The sequence below is a fragment of the Pseudophryne corroboree genome, chromosome 7 (assembly GCF_028390025.1).
Source record: "Pseudophryne corroboree isolate aPseCor3 chromosome 7, aPseCor3.hap2, whole genome shotgun sequence".
NCBI lineage: Eukaryota > Metazoa > Chordata > Amphibia > Anura > Myobatrachidae > Pseudophryne > Pseudophryne corroboree.
Window position 1 is genome coordinate 505,640,360 of NC_086450.1, and position 17,898 is coordinate 505,658,257.

A 17,898-nucleotide genomic window follows, 5' to 3' on the forward strand; every position below is an offset into this window, starting at 1 on the left:
CAAATTTGCTGTTGCGATAGATCTGAATTAGGCCCTTTGTACAAACTGAGGGGCATATGCATTATTCTTAATTTATCACAATGTCTATACTACCCATACTATAGTGTGGAGATGTAGAAATTGGGACATTCATCAAACTCCGAAAATGCTTTATTTTCAGAGTTTGAAAGTGAAACTGTTTAACATCCTGAGATGGCGGGGTGTGGTATTGAAAGTCGACAGTAACTAGGTCGACAATGTCTAGGTCGACCACTATTGGTCGACAGTAACTAGGTCGACAGGGATTCGAGGTCGACAGGGTCTTTAGGTCGACAGGGTCTAGGTTGACAGGTCAAAAGGTCGACATGCGTTTTTTATGGTGTTTTAGCGTCGTTTTCTCCGTACAGTGACGGGGAACCCCAATTAGTGCACAGCGTCCCCTCGCATGATTCGCTTCGCTCGCCATGCTTTGGGCAAGGTGCCTCGCTCCGATACCACAGCGCTCGGCACAGGTTACTATTCCCAATCGTAGTCCACGTGGATCGTTAAGTATGAAAAGGTTCAAAAAAAGAAAAAAATTGTGAAAAACTCATGTCGACCTTTTGACCTGTCGACCTAGAGCATGTCAACCTAGAGACCCTGTCGACCTAGTTACTGTCGACCAATGGTGGTTGACCTAGACATTGTCAACCTAGTTACTGTCGACATAGAGACCGGATCCCAGATGTTGAACAGCCTCCGAATCTCTTCACAAGCTCCCTCCTGCAGCCGGTAATCAGTGGTGGCCGGGAAGTCGGGGTGACTGCGGCTGCAGTGCTCCGTTCTGCAGCTGGGCAGCTCATGCTGGCAGAGGGGGGTGCAGCTAGGGGCAGCGGGTCACCGGCGGGGGTAGGAGGGAAGGTGTGTGGGAGTCCCACAGCTACAGCGGAGTGCCGGGAGGGCAGACCAGCAGGGGGATAAAAAAAAATGAAATGTGCATGCGCAGTGTGAGGAAATCCTTATAGGCAGGAAAGCACTGCAACAAAGCAATGAGAAAGGCAAGTTAGATGCTTGGTTGCATAGGGAGAGGAATCAGTAGCAGGAAAAAAGAAGTGATAATGCCACTGTATAGGTCATTGGTGCGGCCCCATCTGGAATACTGTGTCCAGTTCTGGAGCCCGTGGGGTATATTTACTAAGATTCGTAATTTCCGAAAATAGGTCAAAGTTCAATCACGAATGACATCGGCAGTGTAAAACTGCAACTTTTTGAATTGATTACGACTAATTTACTAAGCTGTCGTATTCGTATTTTTCTTTGCTTCCGATGTCGATGTCATTCGTGTTTTTTTACCTAATTTGACGGCAGTGATTAGCAAAACACTGCCGGTTTTTTTTACAATCAATCTCGGCCGGATCTGTGTGATCCGTGCTGGGGTTCGTATTTTTTTTTTTTTTTTTAAATTAAACAAAGTAAAATCCTAAAAAAAATTGCGTGGGGTCCCCCCTCCTAAGCATAACCAGCCTCGGGCTCTTTGAGCCGATCCTGGTTGCAGAAATATGGGAAAAAAAATGACAGGGGTTCCCCCATATTTAAGCAACCAGCATCGGGCTCTGCGCCTGGTCCTGGTCCCAAAAATACGGGGGACAAAAAGAGTAGGGGTCCCCCGTATTTTTAAAACCAGCACCGGGCTCCACTAGCTGGACAGATAATGCCACAGCCGGGGGTCACTTTTATATAGCGCCCTGCGGCCGTGGCATCAAAAATCCAACTAGTCACCCCTGGCCGGGGTACCCTGGGGGAGTGGGGACCCCTTCAATCAAGGGGTCCCCCCCCCCCCAGCCACCCAAGGGCCAGGGGTGAAGCCCGAGGCTGTCCCCCCCCATCCAATGGGCTGCGGATGGGAGGGCTGATAGCCTTTGTTGTAAAATAAAAGATATTGTTTTTAGTAGCAGTACTACAAGTCCCAGCAAGCCTCCCCCGCATGCTTGTACTTGGAGAACCACAAGTACCAGCATGCGGCAGAAAAACGGGCCCGCTGGTACCTGTAGTACTACCACTAAAAAAATACCCAAAAAAACACAAGACACACACACCGTGAAAGTATAATTTTATTACATACATACACACATACATACATACTTACCTTATGTTCCCACGCAGGTCGGTCCTCTTCTCCAGTAGAATCCAAGGGGTACCTGTTGAAGAAATTCTACTCACCAGATCCAGTGGTCCAGGCTCCTCCGCAAATCCAGGTATAATCCACGTACTTGAATAAAACAAAAAAACGGTTGCCCGACCACGAACTGAAAGGTGACCCATGTTTGCACATGGGTCACCTTTCCACGAATGCCAGAAACCCACTTTGCCTTCTGGCTAAGTGGGTTTCTTCAGCCAATCAGGGAGTGCCACGTTGTAGCACTCTCCTGATCAGCTGTGTGCTGCTGTCCTCACTGACAGGCAGCACGCGGCAGTGTTACAATGTAGCGCCTATGCGCTACATTGTAACCAATGATGGGAACTTTCTGCTCAGCGGTGACGTCACTTTAGGTCAACCGCAGGGCAGAAAGTTCCCATCATTGGTTACAATGTAGCGCATAGGCGCTACATTGTAACACTGCCGTGTGCCGCCTGTCAGTGAGGACAGCAGCACACAGCTGATCAGGAGAGTGCTACAACGTGGCACTCCCTGATTGGCTGAAGAAACCCACTTAGCCAGAAGGCAAAGTGGGTTTCTGGCATTCGTGGAAAGGTGACCCATGTGCAAACATGGGTCACCTTTCAGTTCGTGGTCGGGCAACCGTTTTTTTGTTTTATTCAAGTACGTGGATTATCCCTGGATTTGCCGAGGAGCCTGGACCACTGGATCTGGTGAGTAGAATTTCTTCAACAGGTACCCCTTGGATTCTACTGGAGAAGAGGACCGACCTGCGTGGGAACATAAGGTAAGTATGTATGTATGTGTGTATGTATGTAATAAAATTATACTTTCACGGTGTGTGTGTCTTGTGTTTTTTTGGGTATTTTTTTAGTGGTAGTACTACAGGTACCAGCGGGCCCGTTTTTCCGCCGCATGCTGGTACTTGTGGTTCTCCAAGTACAAGCATGCGGGGGAGGCTTGCTGGGACTTGTAGTACTGCTACTAAAAACAATATCTTTTATTTTACAACAAAGGCTATCAGCCCTCCCATCCGCAGCCCATTGGATGGGGGGGGACAGCCTCGGGCTTCACCCCTGGCCCTTGGGTGGCTGGGGGGGGGGACCCCTTGATTGAAGGGGTCCCCACTCCCCCAGGGTACCCCGGCCAGGGGTGACTAGTTGGATTTTTGATGCCACGGCCGCAGGGCGCTATATAAAAGTGACCCCCGGCTGTGGCATTATCTGTCCAGCTAGTGGAGCCCGGTGCTGGTTTTAAAAATACGGGGGACCCCTACTCTTTTTGTCCCCCGTATTTTTGGGACCAGGACCAGGCGCAGAGCCCGATGCTGGTTGCTTAAATATGGGGGAACCCCTGTCATTTTTTTCCCATATTTCTGCAACCAGGATCGGCTCAAAGAGCCCGAGGCTGGTTATGCTTAGGAGGGGGGACCCCACGCAATTTTTTTTGGAAAAAAAAAACACTTTCCAACCCCTTCCCACTGATATACATGCACGGATCTCATGGATCCCTGCATGCATCTCAAATCACGAATAAAAAAAGCAGGTCTGTTTTTTTTTAGGACTTTTTTACGAATTGTAATTTTTCACGGCAGTGTTTTGGGTTTTTTTGCTTTGCACTTCTTAGTAAATGACCGAGATTCATACTTAAACAGGCGTAATTTGACCGATGGTGTATTCATTCGTAATTTTTTACCTGAACTAGAAAAAAATTACGAATGCCCTCATCACTGCCGTGATTAGTGTTTAGTAAATGACCGAGATTGACCGAGATGACACTTTGATGAAAAAACGGCATCTCGGTCAAAATCGGGAGCTTAGTAAATATACCCCCATATCTCCAGAAGGATATAAATACATTAGAGAGTGTACAAAGAAGGGCAACTAAAATGGTGCATGGCCTACATCACAAAACTTACCCGGAAAGGCTAAAAGATCTTAACATGTACAGTTTGGAGCAGAGAAGGGAAAGGGGGGACATGATAGAAACTTTCAAATATATCAAGGGTCTTGAAGTTCAGGAGGGAAACATTCTTCAAAGGAAGAAAAGTATTAGAACTCGAGGACATGCACTGAGACTGGGAGGGGGAGGTTCAGGGGAAATTTAAGGAAAAATTACTTCACAGAAAGGGTAGTGGATAAGTGGAATAGTCTCCAATCAGAGGTGGTAGAGGCTAAGACTGTAGAGCAATTTAGACATGCTTGGGATAGGCATATGAATATCCTTACAAAGAAATAAGGTTCAAAAAGGGTTGAGACTGCCTAAAGGACAAAAAAGGGGCAGACTAGATGGGCCAAGTGGTTCTTATCTGTCGTCAAATTCTATGTTTCTAGACACCTCAGCTGCAGGGGGGAAATTATCACTTTTCCGAAAAACTGCTTTGCAAAAATAGCAGTTTTTCGGAAGTGAGGCATGATGAATAGTGAAGTGAGGCATGATGAATAGTGAAGTGAGGCATGATAAATAGTGAAGTGAGGCATGATAAATAGTGAAGTGAGGCATGATAAATAGTGAAGTGAGGCATGATGAATAGTGAAGTGAGGCATGATGAATAGTGAAGTGAGGCATGATGAATAGTGAAGTGAGGCATGATAAATAGTGAAGTGAGGCATGATGAATAGTGAAGTGAGGCATGATGAATAGTGAAGTGAGGCATGATGAATAGTGAAGTGAGGCATGATGAATAGTGAAGTGAGGCATGATGAATAGTGAAGTGAGGCATGATGAATAGTGAAGTGAGGCATGATGAATAGTGAAGTGAGGCATGATAAATAGTGAGAAACTTGTGAAATGAAAGGATGAGAATTGAAAACTAAGAATTCTCATTTCACTATTTTTTCAAGATGAAGAATATGCCCCTGAGTCTTTTCAACAAGGGTGACACCATCATGACACCACTGTGCCCCCACTTACCTCTGGCTATGACAGAAGGCAGATTACAATCATGTTACCCTTTCTCAGCTGTAAGTGTTAATGTGATGGAAATGTGCACACTCTACACCCCCCCCTACCTGCATGCACTCCTTTCCGGAGCATGCGCAATGCAGAAATGCGCAGGATACACTCCGCCCACAGACGCACATTCACCGCTGTATCGGTCCAGAAGTGACATGATTAGTCCTCCTAATTTCCTATAAAGCGGATTAAATGAATATTTAAATAAACGTGTGTTATAGAGATGCACAATGTCTAGGTCTACAGTCATTAGATTGACCCCATATAGTCAACATGCATTAAGTCAATGCTGGCAAAAGGTCGACATGTATTAGGTCAAAATTGACAAAAAGGTCGACACAGGAAATGTTTGACATGTTCAAAAGTTTGACGCAGGAAATGGTAGACACAAAAAAAGGTCAACACAATTTTTTTCCGTGTCGTTTTCACCGTCAGAGCACAGGGGATTCCAGTTAGTGTCCCCTTGTTGTTGCAGGCAATGTCCCTCGCTTCGCTATCGCTGCGCGCGGCGCAGGTTACTATTCCCAATCGTAGTCCACGCGGATGGTAAAGTATGAAACAGGTGTAAAAATGCCAAAAAAAAAACAAAAAACCTTAAAAAGCTGTGTCGACACGTTTCGACCATATGTGTGTCGACCATTTGAACCTGACAATCTTTTCCAGTGTCGACCTTGTGTTATATGTGTTCTAGTCCAATATTCTGTCCTTATGTTGATGGTAAATGACATTACATAGTATATAATACAAAGCTCTAATGCTAATATTTTATTTTCAGGAATCCCGACGGTGAATGTTACGTATGTCGGCAAAACTCTAATTGCAGAAATTTTACATTTCTCACCAAAAGATATTACAGTGACTTGGAGTCGCATTAAAAAGGATAAGCACCTGTATGAGAACTACCCAAAGGGTGTTGAAAATAATATACATGATAACAATGACAACACCTACACGTGTATCAGTAAAAAAGAAACTCCGAACGATAAAACGTATAAAGTGACGGTGGAACACGAAACTCTGAAACATCCCATTGAGAAGATCATTGTACGTGAGAAAGGTAGATGAGTATTTCCTGGCTTTCCGCACTTACATTGACATGGTATATAGAGCTGGATTTACCATACCACGTACCCTGCGTCCATCGTATCCTGTGCTCCTTATTTAAAAGGAACATGCCGGTACCTACAGAGCAATATCGCAGAATGGAGCCATTTATTTTCAATGGAGAATTGCATTTTATGAATAAACAACATTCGTGCAATATAAGTAATATTGCTTATCAATTAAATATCCAGTTTTATGACGTCTCATGGTAGAAATTCTATTGTACATAAACAAAATACACTAGCGACATGATGTGCTAATCTGATTTTATATTTGTTGCATGAAAATTAACATATACTTTATATTACTTTAAATGAAGGTTTATTTGTGCATTTTCCTAGAACTGACGCTCTCTATGCAGGATAACCTATAGGCACATATTTTCCTGGACCTTTATATAAAAAAAAGAAGCAGTGACGTCTACTTATCAGTTATGTTTAATTTGGCATCAAATATTTTCTGGTTTATCACTGGGACACTGGGCCGGAGATGTGCGACATTGTAGCCGCAGCTACAAGCGTGCACGCAGATACTGTGCGAAAATATTCAAAGGCTGCAGCTGCCTGGATATGTAGTCAGACCCCCTTTGGCGGCTGTGCAAGTCCCAGCGGCTGCGTCAGTCACAGATCATTTGATTATCAAACTTCTGAGTGGCCCTATGATTACGCTGCGTGGCTGCAGGAAGTAGCGCAGGCAGAGACACGCCCCCTGAAAACGGCCATTCCCCGTTACCTTTCCAAACGTTTCCTGCCTGTCACTCACTCTGTGAATAAATCCTCTCTGCGACTGACATCGCTAGACCATGGCCGCACATTCTCAGTCGGCCAATAAATAATTCACTCAACTGTTAAAAAAAATCTGGTTTATGTGCATTCCTGAATCAGGCCCCATTGTTCACTACTAGCTGTGCAACACCCATTCAATTGGGCGCGAGGTTAGTGAGGTAGTAAACCTTGCATACATTGAGCCCAGTTTGGATTGCAGCGGATATGTGCGCTCCTGATACCCACGGTATACAATATAAAAAAAAAATGGTTTTAATGCAGAAAACTCTGCAAAGCGAGTAAAAATAAATAAAAAATACTTACCTATCTCATCAGGGCTGATTCTAGACAATTTGGCCTCTAGTGTGAGATTTAAAAATGTGCCCCCACCTACACCCATTGACATAAAAAATGCCCCCCCACCCCACCCACCTCATAGATATAAAAATAAATAAACCTGCGCACGCGCTCCTGGCGAGTGGGCGTGGACTCACTAAAATGGGCGTGTCATCGGAAGAAAAGACTGCCTTACACCCCAGTTTTTGACCCTACACCAACAGACCTTAGCCACCACAGTGAAAAAAAACATTGCACCATATTAAGCTCCACACAGTAATGCCCCTTGCACCATATTATGCCCCCTGCACCATATTATGCCACACTCCGCAATGGCCATGATACAATATGCCCTACAGTAAAGCTTCTAATTACTTTTAAATTACCTGCGCGTTGCCAAGGGACACGCGCTGAGTTATGCTTGTTGCCAGGAGTTTCATGCACTGGGTGTCATGCTTGTTCGTTGCCAGTGGTTTCATGGGCTGGGTGTCTTGCTTGTTGCCAGAGGTTTCATGCTCTGGGATCCATGCTCGTTGCCAGGGGTTTCATGCCCTGGGACGGGGTGTCATGCTCATTGGCAGGGGTAATGCTAGTTGCCAGGGGTAATGCTGGTTTCCAGGGGTGTGTAATGCTAGTTGCCAGGGGTAATGCTGGTTTCCAGGGGTGTGTAATGCTAGTTGCCAGGGGTAATGCTGGTTTCCAGGGGTGTGTAATGCTAGTTGCCAGGGGTAATGCTGGTTGCTAGGGGTGTGTAATTCTAGTTGCTAGAGGGTGTGTAATGCTAGTTGCTAGGGGGTGAGTAATGCTAGTTGTGTGTGTGTGTGTGTGTGTGTACAGCTCCCGCCTGCACTTGCTCCCGCCTGCTAGCTCCTTAAGCCGTCTGGCGCCCGCTCGCTCCCCCACTCCCCTCTCCTTCCTGTCATATTACTCCGCTCGGGGGTGGGGGGCGCGGATGTTTCAGAAATGACGCATTGCGTTGCGACATGATGCCACGATGCAAATGCGTCATTATGCGAAAATCCGCCCCCCCAAGTGGAGTACTATGTCAGGAAGGATGGGGAGCAGTAGGGACCAGGGAAAAAAACGTGGCAGGCGCCCCGTACAGTTGCACGCCTTGCCCGCCATTAGAAACTGCACTGTGTGTCATGGGCTGCTGGGAGGCTCAAGGTCTGCTGGGAGATGTAGTTCTCCCGGCATCTGACTCCAGGGAGGTGCCACTGCACAGAGGTAGCCACACACACACAAACACTCTCGCACGCACACACAGACACTGACTCATCCACACTTACAAACACACACACGTTGTAGGAGAAGGCCTAGCTCCCCACGCTGGAAGAAAAGACACCGCTTCGGAAGATGAGTTATTACAGACTAATTAAGCTAATCACCGGAGGCACAGAGCAAGTCCCAGTGATTTTTCCTAAATTTAACAATTTTAGGAAAAATCAGATTTCCTCTGGGGCTGCGAGAGAAAATACGCTTTCTATAGAAATCACCGCGTCCCATTTTCTGTCCCGCAATTGAATAGCAAAATCCTGTGGCTGTGGAAAAAATAAAATGTGCCCCACAGGATGAATTCCCCCTCCAGAGTCACAGAATTACACACACATGCTATTCTACCCTGTCACAGAAATGTCTGTACCGTCATTACAGTTACACTGCTGATAATAGAAATATAAAATAAGTTATTTCCTCACAGTGCGTTGTGGATTCAGCAACACATCGTATAAAGTATTTGTGATTAATAAGATAGAGACTCACAAGTTCCCGACTCACAACTGTATCATTATCTGTAATATATCACTCCCTGAATGCTCCTGTCAGAACTAGTTTGAATAAAACAAAATACTTTTCAAACTATACAAAAATGTGTTTCTACCTTAAAGATCTTCCACTGACCCCTATCTGCAGGATTGCACAGGCTGCAATAATAATATTCATCTGTAATTTCATCTTTCATCCAGGGAAATTTTATTTGAATGACAATGAAAACAGGAGGACACCACTGCCTGAATCTCCTCATCAGGAGGAAAACGCTCATTGCAATGAGGGAAATGAAGTGTCTACAGAAAAAGGTAAGATCCGCGTGGACAGCATTGTACAGTAGCTTGCATGTCCAAGCCTAGTTTCTTGTATGACTTGGTCTCGGGGAAGGGAACCAGGTAATCAGCAGGGTTGGGTACAGGAGACCAGCGTTCAGAACGCTGATGGTCACATGACCAATAGCGGCATCCCTAATCCTAACCCTCCCTGTGTAGCCTAACCCTACCCCCCCCCCCACAGCCTAACCCTCACCTCCCTTCTTACAACCTAACCCTAATCCTCCGCCCCCGCAGCCTAACCCTAACCTCCCTTCCCGCAGCCTAACCCTAACCTCCCTTCCTGCAGCCTAACCCTAACCTCTCTTCCCACAGTCTAACCTCAACCCTCCCCCCACAGCCTAACCCTTGCCTCCCTTCCTGCAGCCTAACCCTAACCTCCCTTCCCGCAGCCTAACCCTAACCTCCCTTCCCGCAGCCTAACCTTCCTTCCCACAGTCTAACCTTAATCCTCCGCCCGCAGCCTAACCCTAACCTTCCTTCCCGCAGCCTAACCCTAACCTCCCTTCCTGCAGCCTAACCCTCCCCCCTGCAGCCTAACCCTAACCTCCCTTCCCACAGTCTAACCCCAACCCTCCCCCTACAGCCTAACCTCCCCCAGCAGCCTAACCCTAACCTCCCTTCCCTCATCCTAACCCGAACCCTCCCCCGCAGTCTAACCCTAACCTCCCTTCCCGCAGCCTAACCCTAACCTCCCTTCCCTCAGCCTAACCCGAACACCCCCCCCGCAGCCTAACCCTAACCTCCCTTCCCGCAGCCTAACCCTAACCTCCCTTCCCACAGTCTAACCCTAAGCCTCCCCCGCAGCCTAACCCTAACCTCTCTTCCTGCAGCCTAACCCTATCCTCCCTTCCTGTAGCCTAACCCTAACCTCCCTTCCTGCAGCCTAACCCTCCCTCCACAGCCTAACCCTAACCTCCCTTCCCGCAGTCTAACCCTAACCTTCCCCCACGCAGCCTAACACTAACCTCATTTCCCGCAGCCTAACCCTAACCTAATTTCCCGCAGCCTAACCCTAACCTCCCTTCCCTCAGCCTAACCCTAACCTCCCTTGCCGCAGCCTAACCCTAACCTCCCTTCCCTCAGCCTAACCCAAACCCTCCCCCGCAGCTTTACCCTAACCTCCCTTCCCGCAGCCTAACCCTAACCTCCCTTCCCTCAGCCTAGCCCGAACACTACCTCCCGCAGCCTAACCCTAACCTCCCTTCCTGCAGCCTAACCCTAACCTCCTTTCCCGCAGCCTAACCCTAACCTCCCTTCCCGCAGCCTAACCCTAACCTTCCTTCCCACAGTCTAACCTTAATCCTCCGCCCGCAGCCTAACCCTAACCTCCCTTCCCGCAGCCTAACCCTAACCTTCCTTCCCACAGTCTAACCTTAATCCTCCGCCCGCAGCCTAACCCTAACCTCCCTTCCCACAGCCTAACCCTGACCTCCCTTCCTGCAGCCTAACCCTCCCTTCTGCAGCCTAACCCTAACCTCCCTTCCCACAGTCTAACCCCAACCCTCCCCCCACAGCCTAAACCTCCCCAGCAGCCTAACCCTAACCTCCCTTCCCTCAGCCTAACCCGAACCCTCCCCCGCAGCCTAACCCTAACCTCCCTTCTCGCACCCTAACCTCCCTTCCCTCAGCCTAACCCGAACACTCCCCCCGCAGCCTAACCCTAACCTCCCTTCCCACAGCCTAACCCTAACCTCCCTTCCCACAGTCTAACCCTAACCCTCCCCCGCAACCTAACCCTAACCTCCCTTCCCGCAGCCTAACCCTATCCTCCCTTCCTGCAGCCTAACCCTAACCTCCCTTCCTGCAGCCTAACCCTCCCTCTACAGCCTAACCCTAACCTCCCTTCCCGCAGTCTAACCCTAACCTCCCCCTCGCAGCCTAACCCTAACCTCCCTTCCACAGTCTAACCCTAACTTCCCTTCCCGCAGCCTAACCCTAACCTCCCTTCCTGCAGCCTAACCCTAACCCTCATTCCACAGCCTAACCCTAATCTCCATTCCCACATCCTAACCCTAACCTCTCTTCTGCAGCTTAACCCTCCCCCATAGCCTAACCCTAACCTCCCTTTCTGCAGCCTAACCCTCCTCCCGCAGCCTAACCCTCCCCCCGCGCAGCTTAACCTCTCTTCCCGCAGCCTAACTTTAACCCTCCCCGCAGCCTAACTCTAAGCTCCCTTCCCGCAGCCTAACCCTCCCCCCACAGCCTAACCCTCTTCCCGAAGCCTAACCCTAACCCTAACCTCCCTTCCTGCAGACTAACCTTCCTTGTCATACTTACATTCAGGATGTCAGCTGTTGGGACTCTGGCATCGTGTCAGGATTCCAGCGCCGGTCTTCTGACCGCTGGGATTCCTAATGTCTGGGTTGGCAACTACATCCCAATCAGCAAACCAGACAGATTTCTCAGACATGGGGCCTCTGCTATATCCTTATATTTAGTGGATCTTGCCAGTTATGTGTCCTGTCTCTACCTAAAGCAGAGTAGTCATAGATCCCCCCTTTTACATAGACCCTGACTGCAAGTTATTCAAGAAGTAAAAGTCTGTGAAGCCGCCCAGAAGACGGGCCGTTGTGGTATTCATAAATACCAGGACTGTGCTGAGAATGTCATCATGTACAGAGCCAGGTTATTGTACAGCTGTCCGTTATGTGAGGGGGTTTGTCTGCTATAGAGCCAGACAGACGGATGTCTGTGTAATAGATAGAAGAGTGAGGGGGGATGTACTAAAGCCTTGAAAAGTGATAAAGTGGAGTGATAATAAACAGTGATACCAGACAATTTGCTCCTGCCATGTTACAGGCTGTTAGCGCCGTGATCGCGGGCCACACACCAATTTTTGCCGCTGTCCCTCTCTCCAGGTGAATAGATGCTCTGCAGCGGGTGAGAGAGTCTCCCAACTGCCCCCCTCACTGCAACCTGCAGTCCCAGAAAAACGAGACTGTCCTGCCAAAATTGGCACAGATAGGAGGTATGCATATTGGCGTTTAATGATACTGCGTCCATGAAGAAAATCATGAATGACAGCTCGTGCGGTATGAGTTGTCCTCTGCAATGATAAGATTTCCGGTTTAGGACCCAGAGTCCTATCTGCGCATGATGCGGGTGCTGCAGGGGGTGCTGGGAGGGATCCGTTTGCAATTTTCAGAGGTTTGCCTGAATTTTATAACTCGATACATCCCGCCCATTGAGTGTTCTGTTACAACGTACTGACCTCCACCCAACACTGAATTTTTTGTGAAGCATTTTCCTTCATATAAAACAGTTATATTGACAAAAAAGTGGCGGCCACCTTTGCTTCTTTTGCCAGTGTGGCATTAGTGACTATGGGGGTCATTCCGAGATGATCGTAGCTGTGCTAAATTTAGCACAGCTCTGATCATTCACACTGACATGCGGGGGGACACCCAGCACAGGGCTATTCCGCCCCGCATGTCAATGCCGGCCCCCCCCTCCCCCGCAGAAGTGCAAAGGCATTACAGAGCGGTGATGCCTGTGCACTTCCAGCGTAGCTCCTGACCAGCGCAGCTTTAGCGTGCTGGCCGGGAGCTACTCATCGCTCCCCGGCCCGCAGCTGCTGCGTGTGATGTCACGCAGCCGCTGCGGCCCACCCCCGTTTGGTCCGGCGCTTCCTGTCCTTCTCCCACCCCCACCCCCCCCAATGCCGCGTAACCGCCCCCGGACACCCATCGCCTGTGAATCACCCTGCGATTACATCTTTCTGGGATGTGATCGCATGGTGAAGGGTCGTGCATGCGCACTATAGCCACTGCATGTGCGCAGACCCACTGGATGCGGCCACTGCATGTGAATGCAGCGGCTGCGACCAGGTTCAGTCCGGCCACGCCTGCGTTGACTGGACCGCGCCCACGAAACGGCGGCCAAACGCCACTGTTCCACCCCCCACCCAGCGACCGCCTCTGCCTGTCAACTGCGCATGCGCATTTCTGATCCGATCACACCGGTGCGATAAACTGCAGCATGCGATCGGGTCAGAATGACCCCCTTTATGCTAATGCCGTTACAAAGCCCTTTCCTGGGCTGTGCGTCCAAACGTTCAAGGAGATGACCATCTGAGTCCTATGCTAGAATCTCCATCTGAGAGTGACCTTTTACTGTATGTGAGCAGCGTCTCATCCGCTTACAGCAGCACGCCTGCGACACTCACACTCAGGAGCAGCATCTGCATGTGTATAATTATCCGCCTCCTATTTCCTCCCAGCCACCAGCACGGAACGCCCCATACACTTCCTGTACACCCCTGCGACCATGCGTGCGTATCTGTACTGCAACTCTGTACAAACACCATCGGGTGCGACTCACACACATGTGCGGATGAAAAAATATTCCACGTGTGCATGGTCATTGCCATAGTGTGGGACTCGTGATCTGGCGCTGTCTGTACACCATGGGGGTCATTCCAAGTTGTACGCAGTGCGCATGCCGTTAATATTTTAGCACAAAACTTAGTAGATTTACTCACGTCCGAACGAAGAATTTTCATCGTTGAAGTGATCGGAGTGTGATTGACAGGAAGTGGGTGTTTCTGGGCGGAAACTGGCCGTTTTCTGGGAGTGTGCGGAAAAAGGCAGGTGTTTCAAGGAAAAACACGGGAGTGTCTGGAGAGACGGGGGAGTGGCTGGCCGTGTGTGACGTCAAACCAGGAACGAAATGGCCTGAGCTGATCGCTATTTGTGAGTAGGTCTGGAGCTACTCAGAAACTGCAAAAAAATTTCTGGGGGTAATTCTGAGTTGATCGCAGCAGCAAGAAAGTTAGCAATTGGGCAAAACCATGGCCCTCATTCCGAGTTGATCGGTCGCAAGGCGATTTTAGCAGAGTTACACACGCTAAGCCGCCGCCTACTGGGAGTGAATCTTAGCTTCTTAAAATTGCGAACGATGTATTCGCAATATTGCGATAACAAACTACTTTGCAGTTTCAGAGTAGCTCCACACTTACTCGGCATCTGCGATCAGTTCAGTGCTTGTCGTTCCTGGTTTGACGTCACAAACACACCCAGCGTTCGCCCAGACACTCCCCCGTTTCTCCGGCCACTCCTGCGTTTTTTCCGGAAACGGTAGCGTTTTTATCCACACGCCCCTAAAACGCAGTGTTTCCGCCCAGTAACACCCATTTCCTGTCAATCACACTACGATCGCCGGAGCGATGAAAAAGCCGTGAGTAAAAATACTATCTTCATTGTAAAATTACTTGGCGCAGTCGCAGTGCGAATATTGCGCATGCGTACTAAGCGGATTTTCACTGCGATGCGATGAAAAATAACGAGCGAACGACTCGGAATGAGGGCCCATGTGCACTGCAGGGGGGGGCAGATATAACATGTGCAGAGAGAGTTAGATTTGGGTGGGTTATTTTGTTTCTGTGCAGGGTAAATATTGTCTGCTTTATTTTTACACTGCAAATTAGATTGCAGATTGAACACACCACACCCAAATCTAACTCTCTCTGCAAATGTTATAGCTGCCTCCCCTGCAGTGCACATGGGCCCTCATTCCGAGTTGATCGGTCGCAAGGCGAATTTAGCAGAGTTACACACGCTAAGCCTACGCCTACTGGGAGTGTATCTTAGCATCTTAAAATTGCGACCGAAGTATTCGCAATATTGCGATCACAAACTACTTAGCAGTTTTAGAGTAGCTCCACACTTACTCTGCCTGTGCGATCAGTTCAGTGCTTGTCGTTCCTGGTTTGACGTCACAAACACACCCAGCGTTCGCCCAGACACTCCCCCGTTTCTCCGGCCACTCCTGCATTTTTTCCGGAAACGGTAGCGTTTTTTCCCACACGCCCATAAAACGCCGTGTTTCCGCCCAGTAACACCCATTTCCTGTCAATCACACTACGATCGCCGGAGCGATGAAAAAGCCGTGAGTAAAAATACTATCTTCTTAGCAAAATAACTTGGCGCAGTCGCAGTGCGAACATTGCGCATGCGTACTAAGCGGATTTTCACTGCGATGCGATGAAAAAGAACGAGCGATCAACTCGGAATGAGGGCCCTGGTTTTGCCCAATTGCTAAAAAATTTCCTGCTGCGATCAACTTGGAATTACCCCCTCTATTCGCAATTCTGCTAATCTTTCGTTTCGCAATTCTGCTAAGCTAAGATTCACTCCCAGAGGGCGGCGGCTTAGCGTGTGCAATGCTGCTAAAAGCAGCTAACGAGTGAACAACTCGGAATGAGGGCCCATATTAACTGCTTAATATCGCAGGAATGTCATTGTAGTCCTAATGTAAATCCACTTTTTAGAAGTTTTGACCCCAAATCACAGATTACAGAGACACAAACCAATTCCTTAAAGTAATCAAAAACCAATAAGAGAATAGAATACTTTTAAAAATATGCAGACAAACGGGAAGGTGGTAATAACTAAGGGAAACAAAATCATTCCATATGTAATTTTAGAGGCTTGTAAACATTGGCCCTCATTCCGAGTTGATCGGTCGCAAGGCGAATTTAGCAGAGTTACACACGCTGGCCCTCATTCCGAGTCGTTCGCTCGGTATTTTTCATCGCATCACAATGAAAATCCGCTTAGTACGCATGCGCAATATTCGCACTGCGACTGCGCCAAGTAATTTAACAATGAAGATAGTATTTTTACTCACGGCTTTTTCTTCGCTCCGGCGATCGTAATGTGATTGACAGGAAATGGGTGTTACTGGGCGGAAACACGGCGTTTTATGGGCGTGTGGATGAAAACGCTACCGTTTCCGGAAAAAACGCAGGAGTGGCTGGAGAAACGGGGGAGTGTCTGAGCGAACGCTGGGTGTGTTTGTGACGTCAAACCAGGAACGACAAGCACTGAACTGATCGCACAGGCAGAGTAAGGTTGAAGTTACTCAGAAACTGCTAAGTAGTGTGTAATCGCAATATTGCGAATACATCGGTCGCAATTTTAAGAAGCTAAGATACACTCCCAGTAGGCGTAGGCTTAGCGTGTGTAACTCTGCTAAATTCGCCTTGCGACCGATCAACTCGGAATGGGGGCCGCTAAGCCTACGCCTACTAGGAGTACTAGAGAGTGCAGAGTGACTGACCACTGACCAGTGACCACCAGTGCAGTTTTATTTAATATAATCCGTTCTCTGCCTGAAAAAAACGATACACAGTGACTCAGTCACATACCATATCTGTGCTCAGCCCAGTGTGCTGCATCATCTATGTATAATATCTGACTGTGCTCACACAGCTTAATTGTGGGGGAGACTGGGGAGCAGTTATAGGTTATAGCAGGAGCCAGGAGTACATATTATTAAAATTAAACAGTGCACACTTTTGCTGCAGGAGTGCCACTGCCAGTGTGACTGACCAGTGACCTGACCACACTGACCACCAGTATAGTATACTATATTGTGATTGCCTGAAAAAGTTAAACACTCGTCGTGTGACTTGTGTGGTGTTTTTTTATTCTATAAAAAACTCATTCTGCTGACAGACAGTGTCCAGCAGGTCCGTCATTATATAATATATACCTGTCCGGCTGCAGTAGTGATATATATATATTTTTTATATCATTATTTATCATCCAGTCGCAGCAGACACAGTACGGTAGTTCACGGCTGTAGCTACCTCTGTGTCGGCACTCGGCAGTCCATCCATAATTGTATACCACCTACCCGTGGTTTTTTTTTTCTTTCTTCTTTATACATACTACATCTCATTATCATCCAGTCTATATTAGCAGCAGACACAGTACAGTACGGTAGTCCACGGCTGTAGCTACCTCTGTGTCGGCACTCGGCAGTCCGTCCATAATTGTATACCACCTACCCGTGGTTTTTTTTTTCTTCTTTATACATACTACATCTCATTATCATCCAGTCTATATTAGCAGCAGACACAGTACAGTACGGTAGTCCACGGCTGTAGCTACCTCTGTGTCGGCACTCGGCAGTCCATCCATAATTGTATACCACCTACCCGTGGTTTTTTTTTTCTTCTTTATACATACTACATCTCATTATCATCCAGTCTATATTAGCAGCAGACACAGTACAGTACGGTAGTCCACGGCTGTAGCTACCTCTGTGTCGGCACTCGGCAGTCCATCCATAATTGTATACCACCTACCCGTGGTTTTTTTTTTCTTCTTTATACATACTACATCTCATTATCATCCAGTCTATATTAGCAGCAGACACAGTACGGTAGTCCACGGCTGTAGCTACCTCTGTGTCGGCACTCGGCAGTCCATCCATAATTGTATACCACCTACCCGTGGTTTTTCTTTCTTTCTTCTTTATACATACTACATCTCATTATCATCCAGTCTATATTAGCAGCAGACACAGTACGGTAGTCCACGGCTGTAGCTACCTCTGTGTCGGCACTCGGCAGTCCGTCCATAATTGTATACCACCTACCCGTGGTTTTTTTTTCTTTCTTCTTTATACATACATACTACATCTCTTTATCAACCAGTCTATATTAGCAGCAGACACAGTACGGTAGTCCACGGCTGTAGCTACCTCTGTGTCGGCACTCGGCAGTCCGTCCATA

The 17,898-nt window shown here is 48.0% G+C and overlaps 1 protein-coding gene across 1 annotated transcript in view; it reads left to right on the plus strand.

Moving 5' to 3' along the window:
• Positions 1-17,898, plus strand: part of LOC134944447 (uncharacterized) — a 193,583-nt gene that overhangs the window by 80,074 nt on the left and 95,611 nt on the right. Inside the window, exons 9-10 of the mRNA XM_063933022.1 lie at positions 5,847-6,128; positions 9,240-9,350. Coding sequence (XP_063789092.1) covers positions 5,847-6,128; positions 9,240-9,350 — 393 coding nt within the window. The remainder of the gene's footprint in view (positions 1-5,846; positions 6,129-9,239; positions 9,351-17,898) is intronic.